This window comes from Trachymyrmex cornetzi, unplaced genomic scaffold, assembly GCF_001594075.2.
Source record: "Trachymyrmex cornetzi isolate Tcor2-1 unplaced genomic scaffold, Tcor1.1 scaffold277, whole genome shotgun sequence".
Taxonomy (NCBI): Eukaryota; Metazoa; Arthropoda; class Insecta; order Hymenoptera; family Formicidae; genus Trachymyrmex; species Trachymyrmex cornetzi.
In genome coordinates this window covers 239301-252103 of record NW_017297449.1, presented here as the reverse complement: position 1 = coordinate 252103, position 12803 = coordinate 239301, and the positions used below count along the sequence as shown (strand labels likewise).

The window sequence follows — 12803 nt, the reverse complement described above, 5'->3', positions numbered from 1 at the left end:
ATTTTTCGCTTTATCCATGTATATCACCAATTCAATTGATCAATCAATCGACTTCGACTCCACAACCCTTAGAATTAGATAAACCTTGGCATGTTCTAAGGATGAGTCTTTATAAACGTTTGCAACAATAATTATTTCATATGCTGTGTTTGTCAGCCACATGCACACCTAACCAATCTTAAACCTAGGCATTCAGAGAAGCGCTTTACTCGTAGATTATGAATTAAAAATCTGTATGTAGGATGAGAATCAGAGATCGAACTAAAGATTTATCAACTGTCAACAACTCTTCCTTAGATCTCCGTGGCATCCCCTCACATAGAATCACATAACGTTCCGTATATTGATAATTATTTTCAAAGTTTTCTTGAAAATGTAAAAATTGATATTATGTAAATAGGTGCGCTAACTGGAGTTGATAAAAAACATGTTTTAAACGTGTTTTAAACAATTTAAAACATGCTTAATTGATGTTTTCAAATATATTTTAAATATGTTTTTTTATAGTAGAGGAAGGTCACCGATACCGACATACCACTTTGTTTTTAAACAATATTTCTTAAACAAAAGGTAAAAATACAACTGCAAAAACATAAATACAAAGTAAAAAGTTCTATCAGATAGTGTAAGTAATTTTTATAATACTGTTTGCAATTTTGCAATAATTAAGTTTTTCGTAAGTTATGCAAAAATGAGCGTCTGACAAAATGGGCTCCAAAACTGACATAGTAGGCAATAATACCAACATTCCTATTCTATAAATAAAGATATATCTCCTATTCTGTAAAGAAAACTACTTTATGAAACTATAAACATTTAAAATGACATAATATTATCAATAATACAGTCACTATTGTTTTAATTACGCAATTTGCAAAAGAACACCGTAAGAATTTTCCTCTCGGATTCATAGAATTGGTTTTTAGCTGATTTGGTATAGAAATAAGCCACAAATATATGAATTATGAATTTGTATTTCTTTAATTAGCTAAACAGATCATGATTTTATCAGTATTAATACAGTGCAATAGTTAGTTTCTGAGAAATAAAGGGTGTCACTTTAGGAGACCTACGTCAGTATCGGCGACTTTCCTCTACTAATTTATGTCAAAATAAATATATAAAAAATAATTTATTTCACGAAAATCACAAACATATATTATAGATACGCGTGTATTTGCTACTGAAAGCAACGAGTGTGGTGTATGTATATTAAAGGATACGGAATTAAAGGATTCGATTATAACGTTGTCTTGAGATTTGCCATCAGAGAATCCAAAAGACTCGTTAGATAAGGTACCATGAAAAAGACATACATTCAATTTGTTGAATAAATTGGCGATCTAAGCTTGATCTCCGGTGATGATGTCATACGAAGGAAGGATCGAGTAAACGCATGCGTTAACACGTGAACACCGTGTGGACCGCGACCAAGCGAAGAGGCAAAAAGGTGCTCGCAGTGTGTGAAAAACGGTTGTATAAGAACTGGTGTGACGAACAGATTGCAATTGTAATAATATATGAATTAACAACATACATTTGCGATCAAGAAAGATTTTTTCTTCGAAAAAAAAAGAACGTCCATTAATTTTACTCTTAAAAAACAGTGGTACTTTCTTCGTATTCTCTATTAATAAACTATAATTATAAGCTATTGATAAGAGAAACTACGACTGGACTTTCGTGATAATTGTGTATAATTATTGTGTAGAAAATGCGTTGTAACTTTTGCGCAACTATGATAAGCTATTCATATCTAGTATTCTAGCTTATCGTACGTCACAGTAAGTATTTGAGTGAATACGCAAAGAGTCTGAGAAAAAATGTTAATCCTAAAGTTGTATATTTAAGTTACAAGTCTGTGATGTGATTAACACATGACACATTAAACGATTCGATATGATCAAAGCAATGGATTCCCGCAATTATAACGGAAAACGCAAACACAACGTTACGTGAGTCGTGATTGTTATCGGATGATATGTCACTTAATGCTCGCATACAAATATACAAATTGAATATTTTCCTTTTATCAAAACCAAGTAAAATATTATAAAATATATCTAATACACTTTATATCACAAGGATCATTTATAGAACGTAACAATACGTTATAAATTTTAATTTACTCGATAAAATTAAATTTTTATTTACAATTAATTAGACACAATCCCAAATAAATAAAAAACTAAAGTACATAAATCCGATTAATAATAAGAAGTATTAAATGTGCAAATCTTAATTATTTCTTTAATAAAAATTTTATTAAAAAAAATTTTAAAAAGAAAAAGAAATAGATAAAAATCTGAGAAAAAAATCGAATTTTTTAAAGATATGCTAAATTTTCACTTATAAAAATTTCTTTACTTCAATAAAAATATATTTAATATGCATTATCATTACGACATAATTTCATACTACCTATCGCCTTTCCAGATTTCTTATCTTTGCTGCAATTCTCTTATTAGGACGTTTAAAAGAATAATTGGTATAATTGGTAAATAACGATGGTCAGTCCTAATTTCAAAGGAATAATTAAAAAAAGAATTCCTATTTTAAAATGGCTACCGCAGTATAAACTGAAGGATGCATTAGGCGATCTTGTTGCGGGTCTCACCGTAGGATTAACCTTGATACCTCAAGTAATATATGTATATGCGATATATGTCTGTTTAATTGTGTGAAGCTATTCAGTCGTTATTCAATCGGTACTAAGAAAAACGTGATACTTGCGATTACAGGCGATAGCTTATGCAGGTTTAGCGGGTTTGGAGCCGCAATACGGGCTTTATAGTGCGTTCGCGGGAAGTTTCGTCTATATTTTTTTCGGCACGTGTCGAGAAGTCAATATCGGTCCTACAGCACTCATATCTTTACTCACTTGGACATACGCGAGGTACGTTAAAGCTTCTAAAAATAATAAAATAACAGTAAGTTATTGGCCTCTTAAATTTCTGGATTTTTGCACGTAACAATTCTACACTTAAGTATCAATTCTTGCTTTAGTCTTTTAATTATATAATAAATTTTTCCACTATTTATTGTTAGACAAATGTGTAGTTTTCAGATTTTAAATGTTGTTTGCAGTTGCTATGATTTTTTTTTATATAAAGTGTAAATTTTATAACACTAGCTAGGAACAGCATACAAATTTTAGGATAATTGGCCGGAAGTCGTATTTAGTCAGCAAATCTTGCTTGTATTGAAGACGTCGTTATATGCATGATCGACATAACAATGTTCTCGCTTGAAGTTTCATCCGGTCGTGTGATGAAAGAGAGTGCTAATCAAATGAGATCACTTGAGTAGTAACGTAATTGAATTGTTAAAAGCACTTTTCACAAGCCATGTCTCTTGAGAAAATGTCGTTTGCGTCAAGGCTGTATAATATAAAAGTGCACTTACATTCCAAGTTTGATGATTTTTTTTCAGTGGAATTCCCGAGTATGCGGCCTTGCTTTGCTTTCTGTCTGGATGCATCACGATATTATTTGGCATTTTACGCTTAGGATTTTTAGTCGAGTTCATATCGATACCGGTGGTGTCCGGATTTACATCAGCTGCGAGCGTCATCATCGCTTGCAGTCAAATAAAAAATTTGCTAGGTTTGAATATTCACGGTGAAAGATTCGTCGAAATTTTGATGGAGTTAATACATAACGTGGCTGACACGAAAATACCGGATTTGATTTTATCATGCTGTTGTATCCTAATTTTACTGATCTTGAAGGTATATACCGGTGTAGAACTTATTTGAAGCACAAACAGGAAGTACGATCACGAGATGTATCGGGTTTATTTTTTCAGTATTTGAAAGATAAAAAAGTCGCTGGTACCACGCTAAAAAAAATCCTCTGGACGATTGGTACAACTAGGAATGCTCTCGTGGTTGTCCTTTGCGCAGTTACGTCTTATATTTTTGAAATGAACGGCGGAGCACCGTATATCCTTACGGGTCACATCGATGCCGGTCTCCCAATTGTCAAACCACCTCCGTTTTCGAGAACGATTGGCAACCAAACTGAAAGTTTTATCGATATGACGAAGAATTTAAAGTCTGGCATCTTGATTGTGCCACTCATCTCTATCATTGGAAACGTCGCCATCGCAAAAGCTTTTTGTATAACATTTTTAATACCTATACATATATTATATAAAATCATTTCACAAAAACGCGATTTTATTTGATTGATGAAGATAAAAGTAAAATTTTCGAAAGAGTAAAATTTTAACCCGTTTGTATAATCATATACGAAATAAGACTTCCTCGAAAGAGTAAAATTTCTTTTCTTTCGTTTTGTTACCTACCACGTGATATGATGCGCGGTCTGTTCGCGCATCATATTAACTTAATGTGAGTACGCGTATATATAATATATGTATATGCGCTCTGGTAATAACGACTAGGAAAATTGCGCCTATATATGTATTATGCGCTAATGATGCAAATGGGTTAATCGATTTTATATCATTTGACTTCATTGTCCTCGGATATGCTAAGTCGTACGTAATATAATATATGTATTCTATCAAGTTACATATATATATATATATATATATATATATAAGCATTTTCTTGAATATTTCTCTCATTGTTTTTAAAGCACAAGGCATGCCTTTAGACGCCACGCAGGAAATGCTGACTCTCGGACTATGTAACGTGGTTGGTTCGTTCTTTCAGTCGATGCCTGTTACAGGATCTTTCTCGAGAAGCGCAGTGAATAACGCTTCTGGTGTTAGGACACCTTTAGGTGGCTTCTACACGGGTGAATTTTACTGACATTAAATAGCACTTACACATTCTTATTAACAATTAAACTAAAATAAATTAAGCATTATCATTATGGGAAGAATAATGCACAAAAAAACTCTTCTCTTTAACTTCTCTTTAAAAAAAGGACAAATATTAATGAAAATGATAAATAATTTCAGGTATTCTAGTCATACTTGCGCTAAGTTTGTTGATACCATATTTTTATTATATCCCAAAGGCGACACTGAGCGCTGTTATAATTAGCGCGGTGATATTTATGATAGAAATTGATATAATAATTCCAATCTGGAAGTGCAATAGTGAGTGAATATATATTCAAAACAATTAATCTAGATAATGTGTTTGTATCTAATAAAGATTTTCTGAAGAATTATGCTTGTTAGATTATATCGGTAGACTTCATTAGCAGAATTAACATGAGTTTAATTGCGGGCGCAGTTAATGTTTGTTAATATCAATCTGCCACAATGTTCTGTTCAAATCTATTGTTAAACTGTTGGAGGGGAGGGGGGGGGCATGCTGCTAACATTTTGTTTATTGTAATAATTTATTGACAAAAAAATTTATACTAATGAAATTAGCACAAATAAAATATTATTTTTCTTTATAGAACGTGATTTAATACCGGCATTTATTACGTTCCTTGCCTGTTTATTTGTCGGAGTTGAGATGGGAATTTTGATAGGTACAATATTAGATCTGGCGATATTGATATATCTCAATGCGCGGCCAACGATAAATATTGAACATAGGAACGTAAGAAAACGAAACTGTGTCTTTGGATCTAGATATACTTATTAAGAAAAATTCTTTATGTTAAGAAAATATATTATAAAGGATTAAAAATTTTCTCTCTGCAGATCTCAACAACGGACTACTTCTTAGTTCGTCCTACCGCTGGAATTTTATTCCCTGCAGCGGATTATTTGAGAACGTATCTAACGAAGAATATCGGTATGAATGTCGTATTAGATTGTGAACACATCGACAAAATAGACTTCACTGTCGCACAGGTTTTGAAACAGTCATTTATAAAATGTGAAAAAGGCATTGAGAATATAATTTATAATTAATACATCGCAAAATTAAAAATTGGTCTATAAATACTCGTATTTCTTACTCTTGAAATATTTATTAATCTATTGATGTATTATTTTTAGAGTCTTAATATGACGATAAATGACTTCAGGAAAAACAACTGCCAATTAATAATGCTACGACCAAATCCCGATATTCTATCGAGTATACAATCGCTGTCTGACAAGCAAATCTTGACAGCGAGAAACGAAATCGATTTAATCGCAATTTTAGGAAAGCCTAAAGGTGTGACACTGAATGACATGGTCATTTCTAACACGGATGAACGGGCTTCTACATGGCTGTGATATATATATTTATATATATACATATTCGTATATAAAACAAATCACGTAATTTAATTTGTATATACTATATCACAGTCAGCGTTAACTCAGTAAATGATATACCTAATGTAATCTGCTATACGTAAATGTATACATTGACTAGTAAGTATATACATTTACTAAAGTTACCACTTTGATTGTGACAATTTTATTCAATCAAGCATACATAATGAGACTTTTGTATGTTTAAGCTGATTTGTCTTTCTTCATTATAAATGTTAATAAAAAAGTTAAGAAGTATAACAAATAAATGTTTGCTATTTTTGCTTCTTTTATCTGACTGTGTATATAAATATTTAATTAAATTTTTTTATGAATACCTGTGTGCATTCATTTTCAGATTTTCCATCATGATAGACTATGAATTTAACGTGTATAAAAAAAAATTAGAGGTTTATTAAGGGATTATAAACAATGTAATATAAATTAAGCCATGTAGAAATATCAAAACGTATTGTATTTATTTCATAAAACCAGTCCAGAAAAAATAAACTATATCATCTTTGTTAACAATACAGTTTAAACACAAAAGTAAGATAGAAAAATAAAGTACAAGCATAATATATATTTTTCTGAAATATTTCATTTTAAAATTATAAGAAATCAAACATACGAAAAATCTTACATGTTAAATATTTGTTGAACAACATTTCTCGCAACTGATGTTTCAAAGTCTAACAATTTTTACATATCTTGCAATTCGTAACCCATCTGTGAAAACTTATGGATTTAAACAGAACTTTATATATTTATGAACATAGTATATCAAGCTCTATAAAGATTTAAAGCGAGTCTTTAGATACAAGAAGAGCACCATTTTGGGTTCGATATCACAATATGATATGAATCTAAACTTAATAATACACTTATAGTTTTCTTAACATCTGGCATAATGTATATTATAGGAATTTTCTATCTTAATATAACTGCTTGTTATATAAAAACATATTCTTTTAAGCATAAAAAATAGAAAAGGAGATGGTAAATTGTGATTTGTAGTAGATCGTAGTAAATGCACATAGTAAATATAGAGTTACACAATCTCATTGAACAATTCGGAAAATTTTGCTGCTGATTCTCTTTCTAAGATTTATAAGAGGTAGAATATTTTAAATTGTAAGGTAAACTATTTTAAAATAAATTTTTTTGCATGAAGAATGTATATATATATTTTAATGTATATTTTATACTATAGCTCAAACTCTTGGTCTAGATCTATTTTTATGTTTTTTTAGTTTTATATGTACCACGGCCAATACTAACAGGATATGTATATTCTTTCGGAAAATCTTGAAAAGTTGTATTTCTGCGAAAACCGCCATTATACCTTGGTAAAGAGGGTGGCGGGCGATATCCTGAATTTGATCTCATCTTGAACTCTGGTTTAAATACTCGTGTCGCAAACTGATCACTCTGATTTGAAAGATTTACATTGCTCGTTACAAATTCTTTCGGAGATATTATTGGAGGAGTGTCTTCTGATGCATTATCATCACAAATAAAATCCTGTATCTGACCTTTCGGATTTTTCATATAATTTGTCATGTTTTGCTTATAATATTTCTGATTTGGACAATATGATGTGTTGCATTGATTTATGGCTGTTGCAGGCATGAAATTCATACCTTGTTGTGATTTTGAATATGAAACTGGTGCTACATATTGAGGAACATCACAAACTGCTCGACAATTGTCTTGATGTTTCTTGTAATAATAATTGGATTTCATTGGAACATTATCGACAGAGTTTCTTGCTTGTACAGAGCACGTGTTTGTATCATGATATGTATCTCTAGCATAACTATTCATTTGCATATAAGGATTATGTTTATGTTGCTGGTCAAGTACAGAGCTGTTAAAATTATTTGACTGATTATGATGAGAAAACGTATAATTCGTGCATGGAGAATTATACACAACGGGCACTGAATACTGTAATTGTGAATTCCATGTTTGCATATACGGGGATGGTGCATAAATTACTGGATGCGATACATAATCCATTGTATTACTAAAATCATCAGGACCAAAAGCTGCAGAATTGTAAATGTGCATCATTGTAGGTTGCGTTGCAACGTATGGATGTTCAATGTGATAACTGTCTTGTATCGAGGAATTCCATCTAGACTGGTTAGTCTGACATGACGACACAGAATGGCCAGGAAAATCAGAAGCCATAACAGGTCTCTGCTGTATGTTCGGTCCATATCTATACAGTACATTTGAATTCTCTCTATTCGTAGTTTCGAGTGTAGATGTACCGGTAACCCTGTCATCATTTGATATTTGTGTTTTGCTATAGGGTGGTGCGTTGAAAGTATTTGGAATCTGCGACAACCTCATCGCATCATTAACTGAAAAATGTTGATCATAAAATTTGCTATTATTTGGTTCCCATGACGATTGTCCTCTTAAATTTCCTGTTTGAGTAAAAGTTTGTTGTGTATTAAAATGCATATTTTGAATAGACTGTTGTAAACTCATAATTGCTGCGCCTTTCTGCATATCGTTGTCAGGGGATGGATTCCAAGTAATTTGACTGTTTTCTAATTGATTTACATCATTCGCGCGTTGCATATTTTCTAGCTTTGATGAATACTGATGTATCGCATTGGTTTGTGAGTCCGTAGCACATTTATCAGAAGCTAAATTAGACGAATGCTTAAGTGGTTTGATATCTTCTTTATTCGTTTCTCTATATTGCTGGCCAACATCAACTTTAGAAATATTTATTTTTTCACAATACTGTTCTGATATTGTAGATCCTTGGTCCTTGTTTCTTATATTCATATTTTCCTTACTTTGTATTAAGTGTGTCTCCACTTTTATAGATTTTGTATCATTTTTATCGTTAGACAATAATGTATCTACTTCATGTACATTTGTCGATTTTACATTTGGCGGTTGAATTATTTCTTCCTTCTGCGTTGTGCAACTCTCCAAATTGTTTGTATCAAGTTTTTCAGTACCCGTATTTGATTTTGTAAATACATTAATAGGTGTAAGCTCTTTCTTCATAACTTTATGTTCCGCACTATCATTACGATTCCTATTAAATTTTGGATTATTATATGCATATGATGAATTTCTTCCATACATTGGAGCTTGTCCTGTTCTCGGAACATTTTGCATTGACTTGGAGAATGTTGAATTTTTATATTGCGTGACAAATGTAGTATTTTTTCTAAAATCATTGCGATTTGCTTTTTGATCGCTTTGAAAATTTTGTTCATTAACAATCTTTTCATTCTTTCTTTCAGATTCATTTAATGGTGAATTGAGATTTCCTGATACATGTGTTGATTTCTCATTTTTATTTTTATCATCAGAAAAGTTAGACGTAGATGCATTCTTTTTAAAAGACTCTTGACCTCTTAATTTTGATGGAAATTGTCTTGTTTGTTTTGATAAAGTTTTATCTTTGTTTAAATTTTTACTTTGACATACTATATCAGTTGTCTCAAAATCTGTTTTCACCGAGTTTGGCTTTTTTATCTCCTTTTCTGTTCCATTTCTTGAAACATTGCGTTGTTTTACAAATTCTTGTTTCTTTATGCATAAAGTATTTTTTGCTTTATGCTTATTATTAAAATGATCCCTTGCATTTTTATCAGTAGTGCTCAGTAACTTTGATGAATTAGAAATTGCTTTCTTAAAATCGCTACTACTAGGATCGTGTGTGGAAGGTTTTTCATTGTCTTTAATTAAATTTGTATTACTTCCAGTCTTAACACTTGTTTTTGTAATATTATTTTTTACATGTCCATCTAAAAATGGAATAAATAATTTATATACACATATATGTATAATACAACTAGATACTATATTACAATATAATAAAATTATGAATCATATATATACACACATTTCGCATATAAATTTACCTTCATTATTTGCTTCTGTTGAAGCTTTACTGCTTTCTACATCAGCTTTTTTGCAAGTTGAATTTTGTTCGTCGTTTACTTTTGACATACATAGTGTTACTAATTTGGAATCGTTATTATTACCATCAGAATGTTTTATTAATTTCAGCTCTTTTGTGTCTTCATTAATTTTTTGTGACTCGGAAAGATTTGTACATATTGCATCCCTAATTTATTGTAAATATAAAATATAATAAATATATAAAATATAAATATAAAATATAATAAATATGTAATGTATAATATATAAAATATAAAAAAAATATTAAAGTAACATAATAATTAAATTTGTTTTTATACTTACTGTACGATATCTTTGGTATTGTTCTCCGATGTATTTGATTGATCTTTACGCTCCTTGTTTATACAAAATTCAGACTCCAGCTTTGCTGTTACAATACTTTCCACAATACTTAACATATCTTCTTCATTCTTTTGATCAGCCAGGTTATCAGCATTTGGAAATAAATTGGCTGTATCTATATCTTTGTTCCAAATATTCTCCTCTTTTTCTGGCATTGTATCATTAAATAAATCTGTTTTAAGCATATCGTTTATTGAAGAATATTTATCAGGTTCTTTAACTGCATGTATCTTGATAGTTTCAGCCAGCTCTGAAACTTTATCTTCTATTTTCTTTTCCTCATCTTGATCTTGTACTTGCTTATAGACAACAGCTTTTATCTTGTCGCTGTAATAAAAAAATCAATGTAAAAATAATTTTAAAGCACAATATAGACACAATGTTACAAAATGTACCTTTAATCCATCTCCTTATATATCAGCTAGTAAAAATTTAGATAAAAATACGTATGTATATTAATATAAATTATAGAAAATGTACATAGACTATTTCAGAGTTATTGATGGCATGTTAAAAGTTTAGTATAATAAATATAGGGAAAATTTTAGTTATTAACATTTCTTAAGCCTAATTTGTATTAACTCAAATGCTCCGATACCATACTCCAATATTTATAGCTAAAAAAAAGTAACATTCTGAAATACCCTGCACATGTATAATAGATGTATATAAATATATTACAAAGTATGTAATTTATATGCTTATCCTATAACATATTTCAAATAACACTATATATTTATATAATACATAAAACAAAAGTTACTTTTTCTATCATATTGTACAAGATTGTTTATTAACAATATTGCAAATGGAATAGAGAGATGCTAACAGAAGATTAACATAAAAAACCAAATTATTGATAATTTGATTGAAAATAAAACATTAAAAAATCTTATGAAAAGACAAAACTATATGTTAATACACAACACAAAAATATGTTCTAAACAAAGAAAAAAGGGTTAAAACATACGGATTTGCTGAATAAGATGTATTTTTCAGCCATTGCATATTATGTAGCTTGCTGAGTGTTGCTTTCCGCTCTATGTCGGAAATCTTTTCTAAATTTTCAACAGCGAAATCCATTATACCTATCACAAATATATTCATAAGATTAAATATTACGCAATGCTTAAACTTAAATTTATATATTTTAAAAATGCCTTTACATCCTTTACAAATTGTGCTTAAAAAAGATTTTAGTAGTTATATTTAGGTTAGGTATAAAGATAACTTGTAATAATAATAATAAAGCTAAAGTTGTTAATTATTTCAGTCTATATTATTTTCAATCGCAGCTTTCAATTATTCATCCATATTTCTTATAATTTAGTTTGTTCAAAACAGTTTCTAGAAAACTTAATCATATATATAAAAAGTAACCCAGAATTTTATATAGTATTAGAGAAACAAATTCTATTACAAATATGGCATTTATCAGCATCTATGATTTAGACTAGATATTGAATAAGAGTTGGAAGAAAAAAATAATTCGGCCAAAGGATCACAAAATACTGTTAGTATGATAGCAAAGCAAGGAGAATAAAGGCAAGAGATCCGAATAATATTAAACCACACAGTCACCTCTTTTGAGGAACGAAAACAAACAAATTCTGAAAACTTTCTGCCAAGCCCTTTTAAATGACCTACTTTTTACACAGATTCTCGTATAATCGGCTCCCCTAATGTTGTTTTCCCAACGTAAACATAAACAGGTAATATTATTTGCGTTTCGCACGCACAGGCTATCCGGTATTTGCAAATTTTGAAAACGATAGACTTTACGTTACACAATGGAAACCGGTGTGCCGAGGGCACGAAATTGTAGATCAACGTGATTACAACGCGAGAATAATCTCTCTCACCTTGCCAGCTTGCAATATTCACCGAGGCGATTGAGGCGATCCAACGTCGAATTACACAGCGCCCAGTACAACCGGAAAGAATGTTGCCCCTGCCCTGGTACAGATACAGACGATACGGACGCCATAAACAGAATTGCCGTAAGAAAATTTCAAAAATTCCTCTGTTAGTTACTTCGCTACTTACCAAGTGCGCTGATTGGCTGCCGCAAAAGGGGAGTCTTCTTTCCGTAGAGTTTTTCATCGGTGTCAAGTCTGCTGCACACAATGCGATTTTTTTCGTGCTAGATCGCATGCGTAAATTGCTAGAAATCTCTGCATGCTGTGTGGTGTAATTCTCTGCGGCTAAATAGTAACTGAATGTGATTGGTTGAATCTGGTTGTATCCTAAAGTAAGAACCAATCACATTCGATGTTGCTGCTGTGAGCTGTGATAACAAGTACAGACTGCCCTGTGCT

At 30.8% G+C, this 12803-nt stretch overlaps 2 protein-coding genes across 2 annotated transcripts; one reads left to right on the top strand and one right to left on the bottom strand.

Annotated features, from left to right (window-relative positions):
- The first annotated feature begins 1679 nt into the window (after positions 1-1679).
- Positions 1680-6159, top strand: LOC108762126 (sodium-independent sulfate anion transporter). Its single transcript, XM_018508955.1, has 10 exons — positions 1680-1955; positions 2437-2642; positions 2742-2896; positions 3433-3730; positions 3808-4120; positions 4605-4766; positions 4933-5073; positions 5385-5530; positions 5635-5787; positions 5935-6159. Exons 2-10 carry the CDS (start codon positions 2508-2510, stop codon positions 6157-6159), a joined length of 1728 nt encoding a protein of 575 aa, XP_018364457.1. The 5' UTR covers positions 1680-1955; positions 2437-2507.
- A 1112-nt stretch (positions 6160-7271) lies between these two features.
- On the bottom strand, positions 7272-12472 carry LOC108762150 (uncharacterized). Its single transcript, XM_018509013.1, has 4 exons — positions 12348-12472; positions 10426-10812; positions 10083-10288; positions 7272-9965 (listed from the first exon to the last, which is right to left on the bottom strand). Exons 1-4 carry the CDS (start codon positions 12470-12472, stop codon positions 7420-7422), a joined length of 3264 nt encoding a protein of 1087 aa, XP_018364515.1. The 3' UTR covers positions 7272-7419.
- Positions 12473-12803: the final 331 nt, after the last annotated feature.